Raw genomic sequence first — 22,204 nt, forward strand, 5'->3', positions numbered from 1 at the left:
TCACCATAGTAAACAGGAAGTAATTTACATTCTCTTATGAACAGAAGACGCTTCGCAGCAACACATCAGAAGACACAAGTCACACGGCGTTTGATCATCATTTGTGACAACGTGACGGTTCGCAGGAGTTTGACTTTCATCCTCTGATGCAACTTCAAGCCCAGTTTTGATTCCTCTGTCATGACGCACATCGCAGAAGATGACAGTTTTCTTTACACTTGTACTTTTTTTTTTTTTTTACAAAACGCCACTGTGTTTCATCAAAGTGCTCAGCCATGATTAAATATCGCTCTTGATGTGAGTTGTTGTGGTCCATGTGACTGCAGCCATGTCCTGAGTGCAGACGAAAACTATTGTCCATGCTTTTCATGACAATGATTCTCTCTCTCACACAAGCTTTTAATCATGTATTCTGACTTATAAGTTCTTTATTTTTTGCCATGTTTATGGTCAACAATAGATGAAATTGTCTGTCCATACAATAGTGCAGTTTGTTCTGAAACGAAATATGAGTAACATGCTTTAAGGAACAACAAATATGCAGTGCATAACATATGATTTAAGTATATGGGTGAGTGATTTGATGATTATATCATGAACGATTTGAACATGATCTGCCAATGTGAGGAGATTGTTGATCACCTCTGTCACATTCTATACACACACACACACACACACACTGTCTTGACTCTGCTCCTGTTTTGTCCCTTGAGTCATGTTTTGGTTGACTCTTCTGCCTCTCTTCCTGTTTCTTTGGCACACGGCTGGAGCCAATCTACCTCTGATCATCCTGATTACAAAATCACCTGGACTCCAGCAACGTGTGCCAGATCGTGTCTTCCAGTCCCTGCGTTTCTCCCATTGTTTCCCTTTCCCGGTGATTGCTCCTGTCGCTCCTGAGATTTGGACTCTTCTTGTTCCCCGTGGTAATTCCTCGTTCTCGTGTCTCTCCTTGTTTCGGTCTCTCGTTCTGTGCACTAGCTCATTTAACTCCTTGCTCTCTTGGCTCTCTTTGTTTCGGTCACTCGTGCTGTGAGGTAGATTTTTCTATGTTAAACCCTGGTGACTGAGTTAGTGTTTTTGTTTCTCCCAGTTTCCATGCGTTTCCTGTTCTCTTTTGTAGTTTATTCTCGGTTTGTTGTACATTCAGCTTTTGCTTAGTTTCTCCCGGTTCGGTGATGCTTTCTGTTGTGTTTTTGTTGTTTGTTTAATTATAAAATATTTCTAACTCGCTCCTGCCTCACTGTAACCTTCACCACTTGCGCTTGGGTCCAGTTCCGCGCTCCCAACACGTGACATTTGCTCCCTCGTTCCCTTGATTCGTGACACACACAAGGCGCTCTATGCTGTGACATGCCACTGCCCTCTCCTCACAAGCGACAACTCACTAACAAGCCAGTCAAAAACATAACTTTTTTTTTTACCTGATGCGGCTCTAACTTGAACAGTGTTGCGGCAGAGTTTTCTTGTCTGAACCGCGACACCAGTGACTGTCTGCAGAGCTAACGGCTAAGTTTCGATGCCATCTGAGCGAATGTTTAAGATTGGTCTGTAAGCTCCCTGAAACTCTGAAAAAATATGTAATAAATAAATATGCCAAAGAATGTAAATTAAGAACTGTATGCCAAACACTGTGCATATCAGATAAATTCATGAAGAGGTTCTGCTGGCTAATAATCTTTCATGATGTCTACTTTGTAGAAGATGAGATACATCTATGACCTGGAGCTGCTGGAACTTTAATAATCAGATCCAATAACCAGGCATTGAAGTTTGATCTTTTCTGTTCAAAATACTTAAGTTTGCATTTTCATTTGAGCCATTGTGTGTTTAATACACTTAAATCCTGTTAAAATGACTGTCGAACGCACTGATATTATGGTCAGTTCCATGTTTATTGAAAGCCATCTTTTATGCCGCTCTTTTGTGAGATTCATGTTTTTTGGACATGTTGGCAAAAATCTGTTCTTTATCCTAAATTGTCAGTGTTTTTTTGTCTCTGCAGTATGGCTGCACTGAGCCAAATGAGTCTCAAAAATACATGCAAAAGCATGATTTCATAATAAAGAAAATTGGGATGTTTGATGATGCCATTTTAACCATCCTCATATCACCCAACAACTGTCTAAACTAAAGGGGGAAAAAAAAGAAAAGACAATGCAGTGTTGTGCCCATGAGGGAACGTTAGTTCGGTGAGTACAAAGTTCAAGTCTGTATGTTTAAACACTGTCTGGTGACTATCAAATAACAGTCAGCTGAGGCCTCGGTGCAAACACACAGCAAACAAACAAATTCATGTGAGCGTTAATAAATCCTATCTGAACACGATGATTGTCTCCGTGCGGCAGCTGTGAACCTTTACAGTCCTGCGGGAACACGACACTGGTGTTAATAATCTTGCGTCTGGCGTCAGGAAACAGAGGTAATATTACGTTCCGCGATGACAACATACGCATGACTAGTCAAGCTAATCTGCATATTAATCCTGTTGGTCTTTGTGCCGTTGGACTGGAGTGGTCCGGGCCTCACGGCGGTCCAGCTGGAGCAGTGGTTCCCTGGCACAGCACGCCGCATGCTGCTTCATTAGGCTCGGTTTCAATTCAGGTGTGATTGCTTGCTGTCTTCATCCCGGGTATGTGGTCGATTCAGATTTGGAAATTAAAGCATGTGCTTTGCTGGTAATAAGAGACCCGAAGCATGTTTGATCTCTGCTCTTGTGAATCGATCTTGACGTTTTGATGGAGGGTTGGAGTCTCATATTAACGTCTGATATACACCTGTCACTCTCTGACTCTGTTTCCCTGAAAACAATTACAATAGACTACTGAGTCGTACTGACTCGGCAAATGTTGTTCATCTTATTGTCAATATTAACAAAACATCTTCAGTTATTTTTCATTTATCATGAACAGAAAACTATCATGGTGAACAGATGTTCTCCGGCACAACAGTTAAGTCACATGCTCCACCGGGAAGTTAGTGCAAACATAAGTCTAATATTTTGAGCAAACCTTTATTTCCCCAGACCACGATCAAACAAGAACTTGATCCCAACGTAAATATGGTTGTGATAGGCTGATGAAACATCATTGCCAGACCTCAGTAGGTGGCGCTCTATGTTGAAGTTTGATTGAGGTGGTTTTTCAAGTGCAAACATTTCAGACCAAAGAGTGCCATCTGGAAGTTTCATGAAGCTGGGCTCAGTCACAGCTGTAAAAACTCGTGATTACGGGTCCACAAGTCTCTGTCCATGTTTGCTAGGCTACTATGCGAATACAGTGCACATGCTTCCTGTCTGCCGCACCGTCTTCTTCGCATGTTCTTTGAGAATTACAGCGCCTGCCACAGGCTCGGCATATGGACGTCAATGCCTGGAGCGGCTCCGTTTTTATTAAGGAGAAGATCAGATTGGAAAATGTGTGTCTCCATGTGGATGCATGGTTTCTAAGCGACCTCTGTGTTGTGGTCAATTGCTGCTCAATGTATTGAAAAAGTAGGTGATGTTGCAGCAGCTATAGTTAAGTGACATGTAGTGAAGTGACAGCGTTCAGGAAGATAGATGGGGGATGATGAGGGAGTGACGTTATCGCTCTCAGAAAGTTGCAGGTGAGCTCACATGGATCTGGGATTTCAAATGTATTCACCGTGGGTCTGTTTCAAAAAGTATTGGCTACAGTGACAAAGCAGTCCGAGAGGCGGATACAACTGACTCCATCTTCAGTATGGATTTTCTCTCTGCAGTTGAATAATGGTCTGGTAGCTGGTCTGACTTTCATTTGAATGTTTTTCTTTGCAATTTCAGGACTTATTTCGTCAGATCAGACTGCAGCGCACCATGTGGATGAAGTGGAGAATGATGGTGGACTCCCTGTGTGGCCGGAGACGAAGGCTGTCCTGCTCCTTCTGGTTTCTCCTGCTGTTCGCCGCTGGAGGTCTGCTTCTCTTCATCCACCAGCAGGAGCAGTCGGAGATGGTCCAGCAACAAGCACCAGGTTGGTTTTTGTTCTCATTAAAGGTGCACCTTGTGACCCTTTGATTCATTAGCATGCTTGTAAAAACTCAATGTTTGGGGGAAAATGGTTTTGTTTCCAATCTGGCGCTTATAATGGGAGCTCAAGATGAACCTATAAACACCTTCAAAAACCTTGACATTCTCCTGGAACATTCTGTTTGCTCTGTTCTGCGCTGATAAAATGAATATGCTTTCCGCTGTACATGCACGATTTGAGGGTCAGAGTTCACTCTGGAACGGGGAGGGTACATTTTCAATTTTGAAATGAGGCAAACCTTTGTCCACAACTGTGCACACAGTGTTCTTCCTTCAGTGGCTCCAGGAGCTTTAGGAGATTTGGGGAGATGTAGAACTAAGCTTCTCTGAAAGAGGGGATCAGGTATTTGGCCGTGTGCGTTGATTACATTAACTAAACTTGTATGCGTGGATTTACTTTATTAAAGTGATATTGAATTGAAAAAAAATGTTTGATGATGCTGGATTTGATCTAATGGAATTGAAGGAGCATTGGTATTAAAGCAGCTCTGCTTTCTAGCAACATTGCTCTGTAGCTTTCCCTATAACTCTGTTGCATTGGACATAAGAAGAAGTCCCCAAAACTTACCTCAAGTTGTTGCTTTCTTACAGTCCAGAAAAACACCTCACCAAAATAGAGCACGACAGAATCCACGACAGTCCGCAGAGCCAGGGTTTGATCGGATGTCGGCGCCGCTGTGAATCATTATGAATATCAGAGCACTATCACACTCCACAGCAATAAGAGGCACTCAGCCAAAGTGGATTCTCTCCAACCCTCTAATATGCCCCTAATTGTCAGATGCTCTTAGCCGCTTTGTCTGGTAAACCACGATAGATGCACACACAAGAAGCGCACTCACTCGGCACCTACACAGACCGTTACAACAAGTTTGCACAAAGAGCTGTAATTTGAAAATTGTTCGTTGTTAAAGGCCCGTCGCCAGTGTTTTCAGCAGACGTCACTGTGAGACTATTGCTCATAATTTGAATCTGAATGTGCGGTGTTCTGTTGCTGCTATATTGAAACTATAATTACCTCCTCCGAAGAGGATTCGCGATTGTCAGCATTTTTCTGTCGGTCAGTCTGTTAGCAAAAGAACTTTACAAGTTATGAACAGATCTCGCTGAAATCCTGAGGGGGGAGGAACAGAGAAACTCACTGGTGTTTTTGAAAGCTTTAGGGAGGATATTGGAAAAGATCATTCAGGCCTGTCTTTTATAGATTTATAGATTGAAAGTGGGGCGTGGAACACGTGATATCAGTTTGGTGGTGTTCACGGGAACACATTCTTACTCTCAAGGCGAGGAATTGTGACTATTTCCAGGTGGACTGTTGAGTCTCGCTGAAGCCAGCCTTCCATGCTGCATGATAACGTGCATGTTTTGCCTTCTATCCTGATGCAGGTGCTGTTGGGGTTACAGTCAATCTGTGGGGTGGCCTTTCGCTCTGAATTGTGTCACATCAAATGGTCGCAGATTCACATGAAATGCTATGCTGTACATACCTAGTGTTCAATAGCACGCTCCCCCCATGCACGTAACCAGTCGCTTCCTTTTGGAATGCCACGGGGGAATGGGAAACATTTGACTCCATTGAAACCCTTATGAGTCAACCTGCAACTCGGAAGGCTGACTTCAGTCTCAACATTGGACACAAAACTCACCTAAGTAGCTGCTATTGAGAGAGCATGAGTGTGAGCATGTGTTTTTTTTCTGGCTATTGACAATGGAGTCTTTGAATTTGGGCATTGGTGCTCCAGAAATATTATCCACTTGCTGTCTCTCTTTCCAACTACTGGTTGAAATGTCGGAAATGAAAGCCAAATGAAGCTTATTCGAGACTGGGGCCTATTTCAAATAACACTGGTCTCATAAGACAAGCTTGTTTGTCCACCAGGAAGTAAAGAGGAGCTTCAGATTTTCACTTTGACAATTTTGAAGAAAATGGACAATAAAAACAAAGTAAATTCCTCAAGTGTTTCATCCATTCAATGAAACTTAAAAATATGAGAAAGTAAAAGTGAGTGTTTTTAATCTTTATTTCCGTTTACATACAACATGAAAACACACGATACTTCATTGTGAGAAACTGTATCGATATTTTTTCTGAAATATCATCTTTATTTGAAGTCAGTTATATCAATATTTAATACATAGATACTTTGATGGGTTGCTGCATTTGTGACGTGTTCTTTTTGAACACTGGAGTTATATAGCGATTCATTCCTCATTACTGATAGTCTAACTGGACTGACGTCATAATAATAAACTTGTTTTCTCTGTCTTACTGTTCTACATTATCTAATTTTCCCACTTGAAAAAATGATGGCTCTTGTTACAATATATTGCTGAACTTTAAGTATTGCATTATATTGCAATGTATCACATCACCACTATCGATACCTGGCCATACACAGCCCGAGTTGAGGTGCATTCACTGAGGTCACAACAGAAAATAATCGTTGGCCATTGGTGAAGGTTCAATGTGGCAGCATCCGCTAACTTTTGAAGCTACCCCACACAACACTGGTGCTCCTTGTTAGAGGGTTTTGTCAGTGTGTCTGAGGGACGGTCCAGTGGTGACCGGTGAAGCGGTCACGCAACACGTGATTCTGCAAAACTGACTGAATTTAATATCAGAATGTCTGTGCTATAGACAGGTTTTATAGCTTCCATGTTTGGGTGCTGTGCTAAATTCGACCCAGCTAAGTAGATTACATTTAATAACACACAGTATGCTGAAATATTTTAGGGACCAGTGCCGCTAATTCCACATTAGTTGAGGGAAATGAAAGGACTTTGTCGATGCTCTTGAGAGACAAAAAAGGGTTGTTTAGACCATCAACACACATGTTATTACATTAAATGCACAATACAAATGTCACAGTTCAATGACACTCCAAAGCACAAGAAGCATCTCGACGCAATGAAGTGTTATCTGTTTGAAACTTCTGCAGCACAATATAGCTGTTGCATCAACAAGGCTTCTGTCAGAGATGTAAAACCTTGTGCTCTTGCTGTGAAGGTCACCCGCAGTTGTGAATGAAGGTGTCTTCCTGCTGCTGTTCAGTGTGCGAGGGGCTGGTTGTGATGAAATACGATGACATCATTCAGTGCTTCCATCAATCCTTTATTTTTGTTCTGGTTCTGGCACTGACATTGACAATTTTCTGCATTGTCTCCTTCGTTCCTTCCCCAATCGTGAACGGCTCTTTCAGTTGCCTAGGAACTAAACTGCTGGCTAAGATTTCTGCCGAGTGGACAAGAAATCTGACTCCAGTCAGAAGTTGACCTGCAAGAATATGAATAACAATCCCCGCTGTCTTTGAAATGCTAATGGAGTGGGAGGCGTGATGGTTCCCAGTTGCAGCAGCGGATGAAAGTTGTGCGATCAAACTTGCGTAGCAGATGGAACCCATCTGTGAGGACTTCCCACGATCTTTCCTCTGCCACTGTGTGCACGTTCCCTGCGAGTGCTATGCTAATTGATATCAAAATTAAACAAGCTCACATGAGATCAATTTGCAATTGCAACAAATTCATTTCAAGAGTGACATTTTGACATCTCGCACTGCACTCAATGCAATCGGATTTTTTCAAACTGACTCAAGAAACAGTCTTTTTTTTCCTTTATTCTTGCAGGTTTATTGTGAAGTCATCTCTTTTATTGTCATGAGTGATCTCTTTTTACCATCCCAGGTTGCAGCAGCCAATCTCGACCATCCTCCCGAGTCACACCTACCCTCTTCACATCCTCTTTTTCATCTTCTTTTTTCCTTTAGCTAGGACCTCCACACGTTACCTTCTTCATTAAATGTCTCCAAACCATCTGGGCTCCTTAACATCTGCACATACTCTTGTCTAAGTCTGTACTTCTGTATTCAGTGAGAATCTTGGTATCTACACCTCTGCTTCTTCTAACTCTGCTTCTTGTCCTTTCTTCAGAGCTACTGTCTCTACACCAAACGCAGTGACAGCTCTCGCCACGGTCCTACATAGCATCCCTTTCACCATTGCTCCTTGTCTCCAGCGTGCCTGCACTCGCCTCTTCACCTCCTTCGATCTCTGCTTATACCGTATCAACTTAGTTTGACTGTCAGTACAGATGATCCCTCATGCTCTTCTGAAATCGAGGGTGACTCATGTATATGAAGGGTTTTTAGTTCAATGTAAAAGACAACTCTTTAGCGATGATGCTGCAAAAAAAGATGATTCATTGCACAAGCTGTATGAATCAGGTTTTGTGTTTGATTGAATGAACTGAAGGCTGTTGGCGTGAGTCAGTCCAAACACCAGAATCGGATTGGATCACCTCCTCGAAAACGTCCTTGGTTGTGCTCCATTGTTGTTAGACGGTGCCTCACCAGGAGAGCTGCCTAGACGAGCATGGAACAAGTCTGTTGATGCACTTTAGTTAACACGGTAGTCATGTTGGTTTATGATGCACTTTAATTTAGTCTGCTGCTGCCAGGAGCCACAGATGCATGAGGGCTGGGTTTCTTTGTGTCAAGGCTCCAATATTCTTCATCTGTGAATCAATTTTCTGTCTCTAACAAACAATGAGAAACAACGGAACATGGCTTCTGTTTTTTTCCTCCAGTCTCTGCACTTGTCTGTCGGGGTTTGGTATGTGCATTTAATGCAATGATGGATTGATGAAGCTTCATGAAGAAGCACCACATTTTTTTAGAGCCCTCTGAATGATATCCAAAAATGATATTTGATTCCTTGCAACTCCTCACATCTAATCCCAGAGCGCCAACGTCCGACTTACGACCAGCTCGACTTATGCCCACCCGTACTTATGACCACGGCCAGCAGATGCTTTTTTTTTTTTTTTTTTTTTTTTTTTTTTTTTTTTTGTTATTCAATGTCTGGCACCGCAGCACGTAGCAGTATGGCAGCACAGTGTCCCAGCATCTCACTCTCACACCCCTGGAAGTCATCTTGGTGTGGCAAATTGTACATTTGGATAAGTAAAAATGTGTTTTTACTCTTTCTTGTATCACTTCATAAGCGTCTTCTGTTGATGTTGGTAACTCAATTTGACATATTCACGACTTGATCAGACTTTTTTTTTATCGTTTTGTGATCGCAGAGGAAGAGTGGAAGCCAGTCATCCTTTAAATAACTTACATCATGAAGCTCATTCTGCTCGGTGTTGTCGTGACAATTGGATTTGCGGTCTTTATCCTGAAATCGAGGCTTAACCTCGTGGGGTCCAGCCAAATGTCCCCACAAAGTCATACGGTACTCACAAGGATAGTGTTTCGTCAATAATTGGTCCTCGCAAAGTAGGATAAAAATGCGTTTAAACATCATAAAATCAACGGAGGTAGGTTTAATAAACTACTGGTGATGAAGAGATGGCAGTGACCAGATCAAGTTAGCTTTCTACTAAGTTTCTAAAATGGTTTGCAAATACATTGCAAATAATTTAGTAGACACGCAGCATGAACAAAAATCCGCACCCGCCGCTGCCCTTTGTGGAACTAGTTGCCCACCCCCTACTAACCTCAGCAGCCCAAGCAGCAGGGATGGTGAGTGGCAAGTAGGATTTTTTCTCCTTTTAAACAAGGTCTTGAGGGACAGAGGGGGCTGATTGTCACCAGTCGTCACCACTGACTCAAGACTGTCCAAGTTGTTCTGCGCCACCACTTCACCATATGGTCTTCCCTGATCAAATATGAGGCAGATGGGACTTGTGTGAATAATGTGTCTAAAGGTTGACAGGGTGGTATCTGGGATATTGGGGTGGCCCATATGTCAGTCGTCCCTACACTTGTTGTTCTGCTTCCTATCCGGCAGGCAGACAGTGAAGAGAGAGTCTGAGACCCGAGAGAGATCTTGCTTTAGAGGAAGCTCTTTAAAGGAGATGAAGATAAAATAGTCAAGCGCAGGTTCACATTGACATGACACTCAGCAGTAATGAAGAGCAGGAGTCTTTCGATATTACAACAAGCTAGTTTCATGCAAGGACTACTTCACACTGAAGCAGTTCTCGCAGCTCTCAGTGTGTTTCCAGAATATGCTGCATGTCAACAGAGAAGTGAGCTAAACATTTACTTATACACTTTCATTAGACTCATTCCCACTCAAGGGACCTGCCTGTGCATATATTTAACACTCAAACTTCCCACAGTCTTTTTTTTTTTTTTTTTTTTTTTTTTTTTGCCTAGTTTTAAGTCTGAAATTTGGACGTGTTTGTTTTCTGCTTGGGAGGTCTGAGAGATGGTAGCGGCTGCAGGCAAACTGGAGGAACTCTAAAGCCCTTCCCAGTTCTTTGGATTGAGTCAGAATTAATCTCTCATCCAAACAAACATGGGACATTAACCTAAACACACAGCAGTTGTTTTCTGGCCTGCGGGTAATGGAGTGTGGTGCGGCCCATTGCAGCGTCAGATTGTTGACCAAGACTGTGCCCTCCGGCAACTTCTGGAACCAGTAGGGGAGCTGATTGTGTGGATCCAATTCTGCACTTTGCTTTGTTTGTCTGCCATCTCTCTCAAGGTCCCTCATTCGACAGTACATGTTTAATTTACTCAGTTTTCCGCTGATCATGTGTCTTTCTTTGTCTTGTGGAATTATGTGGCACTGTCCACCATCTCTTATAGAGGACAGATTATCATTGGGTCAGGAAACCTAACAAGTAGGAGTGACCCAGATGCGACAGTGATAGAAGACATAAACATCCGAACAAAGGTGCGAGACTTCTAACATCCATTACGACGTCCTATGAGTTATTTTCCTGGACCAGTGTGGTGAAATGGCCATCTACATACTGAATCCAGCGTGCTGAAATTGGGTTTTCAATGAGGATTTTTCTTTAGTGCGCTCCCGTTTTTTGTTTATGCTTTTGCGACTCATTGAACTGAACATTGTAGCGTATAAGTGATTACATTACTGTCTGTTTCTTGCTTTAACAATGGAAATGTATTTGAAACATTCACGTAAATTATGTGTCCATAGTTTGTTATTACAGGCTACTTGAAACTGCCCTGCACCCGGGGAGGATTCAGGGCACAGAAGGAGACATGACCTTTGCACTTTGTTAGCCTGAACCAGCCGTACACTCTTGTTTGTTTACTCTAGTAATAGGTTGATATAAGGTATTGTGAAACAGCATTGTGTGGTGGGTGAAACAGGAGCCGGATTTTCAGAGGCCCCCAGATGGCGCTCTCCGTTTAGATATGATGTGAGGTTTCATTGAATTGGTTGTTCAAGTCCAAACATTGTACAGCAGACAGTGCCACCTGGTGGCCTCTGACAGTCACCACACTGTTTCATGAAACCTCATCAAACCTTCAATATTGTTTCATGAAAACTCATCGACCGTCACTAGTGTACCATCCATACTTTCTCCAATGAATGCATTCGTGTTTGGTCCATATATTTCTCAATACAGTATTCATTGTTTACTATACCCACAATGAAAACAAATGCTGATGGTGTGACACTAAAAGAGAGGTGTGGTGCAACGCTTAAGAGTCACTGCTGAATCTGTCCTAGCACAACCTTATAAGTCTGTTCACCATTCATTCAAATTGAGACTAAACACCAAAGTAGGGACACCCTCTCCAACCACAACTGTTGAGTCAAGTAGGACTTCAGTCACACACTCTGTGTGGCAGGAGACACGATGGACACGGCCGTCCATCAATACAGCAAGGCTGAAAGCCTATCATCAGCACCGGTACGTGGGAAAAAAAAATGAAAAAAATTAATGGGTGAGAAAGAAGGAAAACTTGGGTGCAGAAGCGCAGTGGAAAGCAATGTGGCAGATTTACCTGTAGAAGTATAGCAGTGCACAGATGAGGAGAAGTGTGTGGACTCAGCGGGGAGTGAACAGAAGTACACTTATTTACAAGAAACATATTGAACTGTCAAGGAAAAAATTCTGCAAAACAATATGCATCATTCTTGTTTTGGAAGGATGTGATGGCATTTGTCTACATTTTTAAACAGTGGGCCTCAGCACTGCGAACCTTGCGCCCTCTCTTATCCATCCGTCTCCATCATGACTTTGAAGAGTTAAAATTCTTTAATCATTTATGAGACTTTCTGCCGTACGCAGAATGCAGCAGCTGCGTGGTCTCCCCGCCTCTCTCGCTATAGCACAATGAGCGAGCAGTATCTGCGCCTAAAGCGATGGAGCTTCACCCCAGCAGAAGCTCATATCTAATAGAGCTGAGTTATAAAACATTGGGTGTCAGCTTTTATCTGCCTCCCCTCCTCCAACTCTTTATTTAGTTTGCTATGAGAACGTTGTATCCATGAGATGGCCTGTGCAATGGTGGCTGAGAATACTGCAGTTTAACTGGCAGTGGCCTCGCCCTGATCTCTCCATGGTAATTGTGTAAGGACGATTGGATGGGAAAAAGAGTTTCTCGGAGAGCGCCGCCGACACCTGAAGAGCTGGCAGTTTAGATAAATTGTCTGCACAAATTTACACCAGCGGGCATTTTTCAAAAGAATGGCAGCGAGCTGTGCCCGGCTGAGGAGAAGTTGTGTGTCACCTTGTGAATTCATAAAGGAAGGTTGCGCTTCATTTCTCTCGCTGCAGTGTATGTCAGGACAGAAAGATGGTATTGAAGTGCTATTCACAGATATTATTATGATGTTGTTTTCAGTGAAAATTAGTGAGGGAAATATATGAATTTCCCTGACCTCCGCCGTGTACTGTTAACTGAAACCAACCACATTAAGACTTATCCTGAATTTTTGTTTGACCCGATCTGTTCTCAAAACAATTTAGAAACGAATGAATGAATAAAAAGATAAAGCATCTGTTGACCCCCCTCCGTCTCCAGCTCGGCCCACACGGAGCCTGCCAGCAACCTGGCATATTGTTTCATGCTCGGAGGTAAAACCTGATCTCTCTGTCCACGGCCCAATAATCCTTTAAGCCCTGTCTGTTTGAATGGTCCAATTTATCCCTCTTTTAATGTAATTAAAATGTGGCGATGACCCTCGGAGCTATCGGAGAGTCTAAACCCACCTCAGGATTTTTAAGCAATTAGAGGACTTCAGTCGCTCCTTTATAAGTGCAGCTACTTTCATTTCCAGATGGTTCGTCACTGTCAGTTTTCCAGCTGTTTCACTCAGAGATGATTGGAAATGTAGTGAGAAAGCCCTCAGTGTCGGGACTGTTTTCGCTGCTTAAACATTTGAAAAGGATGCTTAATATTTGACTCACCCATGGCAAATGCAGTGACACTTTATTTCTCGATTTTTCTGTTTCTGCTTTTTACCAGTCCATAAATAGAAGCTGCATTTCTTTCTATTTCTTTCTAAGATCTTGTGAATTTAGTTATATATTTTTACATTAAGAGATGGATGTTCTTGACTCCCAATAATATTATTGATATTTTGTTGTCATAAATGATGCGCTGGTTAGTTTTTAAACCATAACAAATTCCTAGTGCAAATATAGCTTGTGTGTCATGAGTGCTTGTGAACTTCAGTTCCTTTACGTTCAACTGAATAAAGGTGTGTTGCACATTACATTTTGAAAATGTAATTGAAATGATTTGATGTACATTAAGGTGATATGAAGGGACCCTGTGCTGGGCTGAAGGTACTGTCCCACCAAGCCCAATGTAGCGACTGTTGTCGCGGCACTCACACCAGTCTTTGCTGGTTTGCTGCTACAAAAGCGACTTCCCACCGCCTCTTAAATGGTGTTAAAAAGTTGGTCAGTCTCCCGGGGTGTGTCTCAAGTTCGTGGAAAGTTGAAGTGAGAAAAATATTTGGGCGCCACCATCTCTAGGTCTATCAGATCACTGAGTGATCAACATCACAGAGCTGTGAGACGCAAATTCCTGCAGCCACTACAATCAGATTCTCTTCCATTTCTTCATCTTCATGAATTTTCGCTCTCCATGTCACTGTGAAACCTGGAGTTTGATCGCATCAAACTTCAGCGTTTCATGCGACAAACGTCCCTTGGAAAGAGCCGCTTAAATGTTACTTTCAGTGCTCCATATACCATAAATTCCAGACGATAGAGCACACGCAACTATAAAGCTGCACCCACAAAACATAAGAAGGGAAATAGAGTATGGACAAAATCTACTGTGTAAGCCGTGAGTGCAGCGGTGCGTTCAAGGCAGTGGAGTGGTCAGTGATTTCAGAGTATCCGGTTTAAAATGCATGAGGCTCACAAACTAGTTTGGAAAACCAGGTCCATGAAACAAACTCGGCAATGTGCTGAACTTGAATCATGAACTTGTCACATCTTTTATTTTCATTAAAGTGCTCAAAATGCACTGTTTCGCCCGAGTGTTCAAAGTTTCGACACCACAGCCGGTTTCAGCTGCTGCTTCTGCTCTCAGGAGCTCGGCTCTGTTGGCAGAGCTGCGGACCTCGCGGGTGAAAACAGTGGATTTTGAGCGCTTTAAGGCAAATTAAACGCCTGTGATTTCATGGGTTTGATTTCACGAGGCTCGATATTTTTGCTTATAGTCAGGAATTGACGGTAGTTTGTCACACATAATTTGAACCACTAATTTGACTTCCATATAAATGAGTGGCTTTCATCACATTAATAGATTTGGTTTGAACTTGCTTTAACAAAGTGATGTGAGCAAGAGTGTATTCTGTCATATATTATGCAGTTTGATGATTGTTTGCTTTCCTCGAGTGTTTGAAGTGAACTTGCTCCGTGATGAGACAGACATAGATGTCACACTAAAGATTTCTGTACAGTAGAAGCCGAAGAATGTTGTGCAGGGAGCCGTTTGATATCATATTCAGATCCTTTATACTTTGGAGCTGATGCAAAATACTTTTGATAGTTTGCCGTTCACTCGAGCAGTCTTTCATCATTCTCAAGAAAATCCACTTGTTTTGAGTTTACTGCTTTTCACTACTTAATAATACACACACACACACACATATATATATGAATTGAAATGTTTAAAATATATATATGTATAATAAATTCATATATATATATATTATTAAGCAGTGAAAAACTCATAACTAGTGGATTTACTTGAGTATGATGAAAGCCTGCTCAAGTTTCTTCTTTAAATATTTTAATTGTTTAAATAGTGCATCATTCTGGTTCTCTGTCAATTAAAAAAAAAAAAGGATTTTTTTTTTGGAAGAAATTCCATCCTCATCCGCTTATCCGTTGCTGGGTCACGAGGGAGCAGCTTCGACACCCTTCTCCCAGGCAACGTCCACCAGCTTCAAGTGGAGGATCCCGAGATGCTCCCAGGCCAGTGAGGAGATATAATCCCTCCACCTGGTCCTGGGTCGTCCCCTAGGTCTCCTCCCAGCTGGCTGTGTCTGAAACACGCCCAGGAGGCATCCTCCAGAAAACCACCTCATCTGGCTCCTTCAAATGCAGAAATGCAGCATCTCTACTCTGAGTCTCTCCCACGTGACAGAACTCACCCTATCTCTAAGGGAGACACTTGCCAACCGTCAGCCAGTTGGTGCATATTCTCTGCAACTTACTAGCTCCAACTGTCACTGAGTACGTCCATAAAGGGCCAAGTATAAAAGATGAATCATGCTTTTGTTATAATAAGTGCAAAGGGACTTGACTCTGCACATTTGTCATGCTGGCAGCATTTTAGCCATCCTTATCTTCTGCTCCGGTTTTGCTAAGCAAAATGTTTAATTGTGTCTCTGGAGTTTTCCACCAAACCAGCAGTCTCCGGAGCCTCACGTGTGGGTTGGCATAATTTAGTGATCCTGAGAGTCGGGGGAGATACCACCGCTGCACTCCGCCCGGCGTCTGTCACAGAGAAGCTTGATCACAGAGCCGATGTGTTGCAGAAGCAGTTCAGTCTTCGAACCACACTGCTGTATCAAGCAGCCCATCTCCTTGCAACAGAGCAGGATAGAAGAACATCAAGGAGCACAATGTGGATTGGAAGAGATTTTAATTTTGGGTTTGGTTCCTCTGAGCGTCCGATTCAGCGACAGAGCATCAGACAGGGAGCGACACAGAAGTGTGGGAAGAGAGAGAATAGGGCTTACGTAATCATCACTCTCGACAAGGAGTCTTTCAGATCCCAGTGTAATTCAGTGGCAACAAACCTTCAAGGTTTCACTCGTCAGCATCCACTCAAAATAAAACATTACGCAAGAATATTATTTGGGTTTTACGTCTCTGCGGTGTTTCAGCATAATCAGCTCAAACAAAAAAGTCGCCCTCATTCAAGGATCATTGTCGAGCAGGTGAATTAGTTAGTCACTTTCGCTTTTGAATTTCTCCTGTTAAAAGTCTTGTTACAAAGTGAACAATATCTCGATTGTGTGTTGGTTGGTTTTGAGAGAGCAACCCTCCACCCCCAACAAATAAATGTTTATTTTCAAACCTTCAGGACAACTTGAGCTCAAATTTTCTTGGTTTTAGAAACTGAAAATATATATTTTACTTGAGCTGTAGATGTCAGTTTTTAGTCCTCTTGTCAATTTCAGTAGTAAATGATGTGAACTTGTCTTATTTAAATCATGAAATTACATTCAACTGGATTAATTCATCATTTTAACATTATCTCACATCGAAGTAAACAAGTAAACGCTGTCAAACTTGGAAGGATATACATTATAGTTGTTCCCCAAGTATGAATTTTTGCATGAAAATGTAGTGTCTTGGCAAGCGTGGAACCGTATTTGACCCATTTGTCTCAACAATGTTGACAGTTTGATACAGCAAACTGAAGAGGTCAACAGTTTTCTCCAAACTGAAAGATCCACTGCTGCTTCCAACTCATTTCACTGCAGCTTTACTGTCTCCTCACGTAGTGTACCGCCGCGTTTTTGTCATTCCACCTGCAAGTCCGACTCTACTTTTGGTGCACGAGCATGCAGTCTAGACAGTGGATTGAAGAGGATTTTAAATCATAAATGGACGACCCGGACACCGCTCAGATCAAGGTCGCCGTGCACTCAGGAGTTTTATGTCTGTACGTCTGGCATGCTATTTATTATGAATAACATTTGCTTATACTTGCGTGAGGTTGAGGCGGCAAAGATGGCTGCTTTTTTCAATTTTTCATTTTTTTTTTTTTTTTATAAAATATAGTTAAAAATAGCTGCTCCTAATGGTCATGGTGGCAAGAGATCCTGGGGACAAGCCAGCTTCTGGAATTTTGATCCATCCCTGCAGATTCTAAGCTGGAGTGTCCATTATGGAATCACAGTTGAACCCATCCCCTGTCTGCCAGGTTGAATGGATATCACTGTCCGCCGCTGTGCCTCCTCTCACTGTAATCCCCTGCACAAAGTGTGTGCGGCGTAAGAGCAAGATGAAAAGGTCTAGAAAAGACTAACCAATTCACCGCTTGCCTCTGTGGAGGGAAGAGAAGTTGGGCGAAACTGCCAGCCTCAGGTGGCGACTCATCGGTCCTCTTTCAGCTGTTGCAGGACAAAAGATTCAGGCCTCCTGCCATTCAGCGCGATAACAAGCCGTCAATAACTTAAAAGCAGTCTGCTGACTCCGGCATATGCTCGGTGAAGTGGGCGGCCAGGTGATGGTTATCACTTGAGTGGGCTTCCTTTGATGGAGAGAGCCATAGCCCTGCTGCCAGATTCACAAAAGCCTGCAAACAAAAGATGTGCACCACTGAATGAGACAGTTTCTCCATATTCATGTACATATCACTCCTCTCTGTCATCCGCCATGATGAGGGCCACAAAGAAAAGGTGACAGAGTGATGAATGATATGAAAAGACGCCAGTGGGCTTGAGACTTGCCCCCGATATTGCTGACATCTGAAGGCACAATCTACTCTTTCAGCCCGTCTCTCCTGTTTTCTACCCCCTTGGACGTCTGGTTTTTCTTCCTCATGTTGAAAATCCAAATTTGCTTTTAACTTACCCAACAAAGTACAGAGATTACCAGCGGAGCTCACAGCTCCGTGTTAATCGTGCTCACCCTTTCTCTCTGGATCTGTGGGGTGTTTGACTCTAATAGAGTCGAGAATCCGATTTTCTGGCTCATACAAAAAGCCACTTACAACCTCAGCAGTTATTGTCAAGAGAAGAATTAGTCACACCGGAGCTATTTCAGGCTGTTTACAATTTTATTTCAGACTGAGCCGGGGGGGGTGGGGGCTTTCCCTTGTGGACTTGGGGGTATTGATCCTGAAACAGCACTCGCATGATACGAAGTAGATGCACTTTCTGTGCAACAAGAGAGAAATTAGTTTGACCTGACACTGTTTTGAAGTCACTTGCTGCGGGCCGCTGTAATGGGGTCGGAAGGCGATGATTGATCTGTCTGGAATACGCGTTTCAAATACATTAAGGATATGAATTAGGGATACACTGAATACATTTTGAGGAAAATGCCTCACTCTATTATGAACACCGTGAGAACAAGCATGGCTAGGAAAAAGTCCACCACCAAATGTTTGTCAATAACTCAGGCATAAGTGTGGTGAAGGTCTCGTGGGGCAGCAGCTCAGATACTTTCAGATGCTCTGAAGCTACCTCAAGTTTGTTTATCTATCATCCATCCATCTGTCTGTCTTACAATCAAAGCTCAGCATTGAAAAACGTCTACAAGTTAACCAATTCTCACCACTATTCAGGTGCAGGATCCAGGGTTAGGAGTCGCCACAGGAAGTCAACCTCTCCACCTTCACCTATCCTGATCATCCTCCCTTCTCACACCTTTTGTCTTCATATCATTACTTCGTCCATCTTCAAACCTCATTGGATTCCTTCCTCGAGCACTGTTTTACCCCCCTGTGGCCAGAGCATCTGGCCTCCCTAACTTTGTCTCCATATGAGCTGTCAATCTAACATTTCTGACCTCCAAACTTGCTCAGATACTGTACTCGTTCACATCAAATGCTCGCTCAAGAGAGCACCTGATGGCTTCTGTAGTGTTCTTCTATAGAAGGTGTCGGGTGCTCTCATGACCTGTTACTGTCAAATTTATCTGTTACTCCTCCTCGCCACGAGGGGCCGCTATTTCCATTAATCCTTTCCTGTGCCTGCGTTCTCTAAACTCTGTCAAGATTTAAAACAAGTGTTACTCACACAGACTCCAATAGTGTCATCACAGCAAATATTTCCGCAAAGGGTTTTGAAAAAACAACCAGATGCTGGGACACCTCAACACGGGAACTTTCATGATGCGTGCCATGAGTGTGTAGAACATTTGTGCTGATAACTTGGACGACAAGGCACTTAAAGCCAACATGTTTTCATCTTCTGACGTCTTTTTTGAACTTAATCTTGCAATAGTTCTCTTCCGCCTTGCCTCCACCGTCTTCTTTGCCGACCCTACAGTAAAGCCACTGTGATTAGAAAACCTTTTATCCGACAGACATACAACGTTTTACTTGAAGAGAATGTCTTCATTCTGTGGCACAACGCTACAACAACCTGCTTCTCAAACATATGTTGTTGTCACTGTGTATTAGAAATTTCCTCTTCAGTGCTTTTAGCCATACATTCGATGGTCTTTTAATACTCTGGCTGCTGAAAATGGAGAGGCTTTCGAGTGTCTGCAGACATCTTTTTTTCCCTAGTCAAAAGCATTTCTGTGCTTTAAGTGCTTTACTGCATAAGACCATAATAGACACAAACCATTAAATTTCATCAGGACAAATTGAGCTGTTCACTATCCATTTCCAATTTTCTCTGAGTTTGGCAGAAAAGAGAATTAGACGTAGCTCCTCTAATATTTATTTGCTGATATTTGGGACTTTTTTTCCCCCTCTATCTGAACGATAAAAGATGGCACCTCTTGTTTTATGAGGTCTGTCTGAGCCTTGGCTGAGGTGAAAGGACTTAACCTCCATATAGTCAGTGGAGATGCCTTCCATTCCTAATACTGGCTATATCCTGGCGGGGATTTAGTTCCCCTCCACTGGAACTGATTGACTGAACCCAGTGTTCTCTAACTCGCACCATCCCTATGGTTTATTGCGAGCTTTAGACAGCCATGGTGGAATAAATGCCACTGTCACCTGACACCCACGCGTATTGATTATGAATCAGACAGCGTCACTTGATGGATCATTTGTGTATTTTTAGCCAACTTTGTGTTCAAAGAGGATTCCAGAGTCGCAATAAAACTGTAAGAGCACTGTTGAGAAATAAGCCCACTTCAATGGAGGGATTTGCTGAGCCCACTCAGAGGTAGGAGGAACCTTTCAAAGCCCCCTGTTTTATTTTTAAGACCGTTAACTGCACGGTCGCGTGCGCACATCTCCCAGTTGTCTGACCGCTGGCAACACCAATCAAGAGATGGTCCTCTGTCAAGTCCTCCTACTGCATTTGGTCTGGATAAAATGGCATGTACTAGCAATTTGCTCTATTTTAAATTATCAAATGAATGGTTGAGCACTGTCTGAAATGTCTATTATGCGGAATCCGACATTTTAAGTTCTTAGATTTATGATGATGTTGGCTTTTAAAACTGTTATTCATGAATCTTTTTCCTGACTATCTTAGAGAAAGAAAGAAATTAAAGTGTCTGGAAGACTCCATTTTTTTCTTAGTACCTCGTACCTTACCTTGTACCACGTCTAGCATTCTTCGTCCGACATGCTCCCTGCCTCTCATCCCACATGTCTGGCCTCCCGAACTTTGTCTCCAAACATCCCTGAAGACAGTTTCTAATCTTGTCCTGTCAAGTCGCACCCAAAGACAACCTGAGCATCTACACCTCAGCCACTTCAAACCTCTTGTCCTTGTGTCAGATCTACTGTTGTCCTTCATGGCAGGTCTCTCTACTGTCCTTTAAAGTGACTTTTTACCACTCTTTTGCAACTCTTGCGTCACATGTCACGCCTGTCGTTTCCACACTTTCAAAACATTGTCCTCTTCCCCTATTTAATCTCTGTCCATCACTCTGTAAGACTGATCCTGAATACTCAATAATCGGATCTGTTTTTAAACCTCAACTCCCTCATCTTCACCTACCTTCTTGCCTCTCTATCAGTTACGCACATGTATTGTCTCTTGGTTCTCCTGAGCGTCATTCCTCTGCTCTCCTGATCGTATCTCTGCCTTGCCAGCTTCTCCACCAACTCACTTTTACTCTCACTACAGATCCCTATATCATTCGCTAACATCATAGTCAATGGCTCATGCCAAACCTTGTTAGTAAGTCCGTCCACAACAACAGCAAACAAGAAGAGACTGAGAGCTGATCCCTGGTCAGCACTCCTGCTGTTACCTTGAAGCCCTCCATCCTTCCGACAGGTCACCTTAACCCTGCCTTGCTGTCCTCATACATTCCCTGCACAATCCTCGTCTCTGATGCTCCTGACTTGCTCATACTGTGCCGCACTTCCTCACTTGGAACTTTATCATTCTTCACATCGTAACATACGAGGATTGTTTGTGTTTACTTTAACTCCAGGTTTTCAGAACTTAATCCAATGACAATTCCGGCAGATACTATAATGGGAACCAACGGTGTTGGTGGTGATCTGCCACTTCACATGGACCCAAAAAGGATCCATTCAGAACTTTGCAAATAAATAAATAAAGATGACTTCAGTCTCCACCTCAGAAGAACATCTAGCAATTTCCTCATCAGAATGCCTTCATTTACAAATCAGTTTTCAGATCAATGCAGACTTAAAAGCTGTCAAATACATCCTGGCTCATGTCGGTCGTATCATGGCTCAACCGAGCCCTAAATGGCAACTCTATCAATTCGGTGTCAATCCTCCCTTCAGCAGAGGCGCAGCAGGGAAGTGAGGCAGCATTAATTATGAGCTTCCCGGCTCCCAGGGACAGTTAATCTTTGTCATTTTGCTCCTGGAGACGTTTGGATCTGCCATTGAGATTGGAGCCAGGTCACAGGCTCTTGACCCTAGACTTGGAATAAGGATTCCACTCACGCATGTGACAGAAGTCTCATGCGCCCGCGAGGATTTCTTTGTGAGTAGAATAACAAACTAGTCCGGAAAGTTTCCTCGATGAGCTAAACAAGTTTAAGAAGGTGTTTTTTTGGCCCTATAAAGGCCTCATAAAGTGAAAGTAAGCAATTCAAGACAAAATTCAAATTATAATACTCATACTAATAAGGTTTTGATATTTGCTGGAATAAAATAATACCAAATGTAATGATAAATGTATGTATAAATAAACAATAGCATACCATGTTCTTATATTGAATTATAAGTGTTTTTCTCAGTTATTCTTGTACTAAATGTATATATTAATTTATATATTCATTAATTT

General features: G+C 42.6%; 1 protein-coding gene across 2 annotated transcripts in view; it reads left to right on the forward strand.

The window, feature by feature from the left end:
- LOC128758864 (carbohydrate sulfotransferase 8-like) overlaps nt 1–22,204 on the forward strand; it is a 183,062-nt gene that overhangs the window by 32,484 nt on the left and 128,374 nt on the right. For both annotated transcript variants that reach the window (XM_053865303.1, XM_053865302.1), the window contains one exon: nt 3,803–3,992. In XM_053865303.1, the coding sequence (XP_053721278.1) occupies nt 3,836–3,992 (157 nt within the window). In that variant the 5' untranslated portion in view covers nt 3,803–3,835. The remainder of the gene's footprint in view (nt 1–3,802; nt 3,993–22,204) is intronic.

Source organism: Synchiropus splendidus, chromosome 5 (genome assembly GCF_027744825.2).
Source record: "Synchiropus splendidus isolate RoL2022-P1 chromosome 5, RoL_Sspl_1.0, whole genome shotgun sequence".
NCBI classification, from domain to species: Eukaryota; Metazoa; Chordata; class Actinopteri; order Syngnathiformes; family Callionymidae; genus Synchiropus; species Synchiropus splendidus.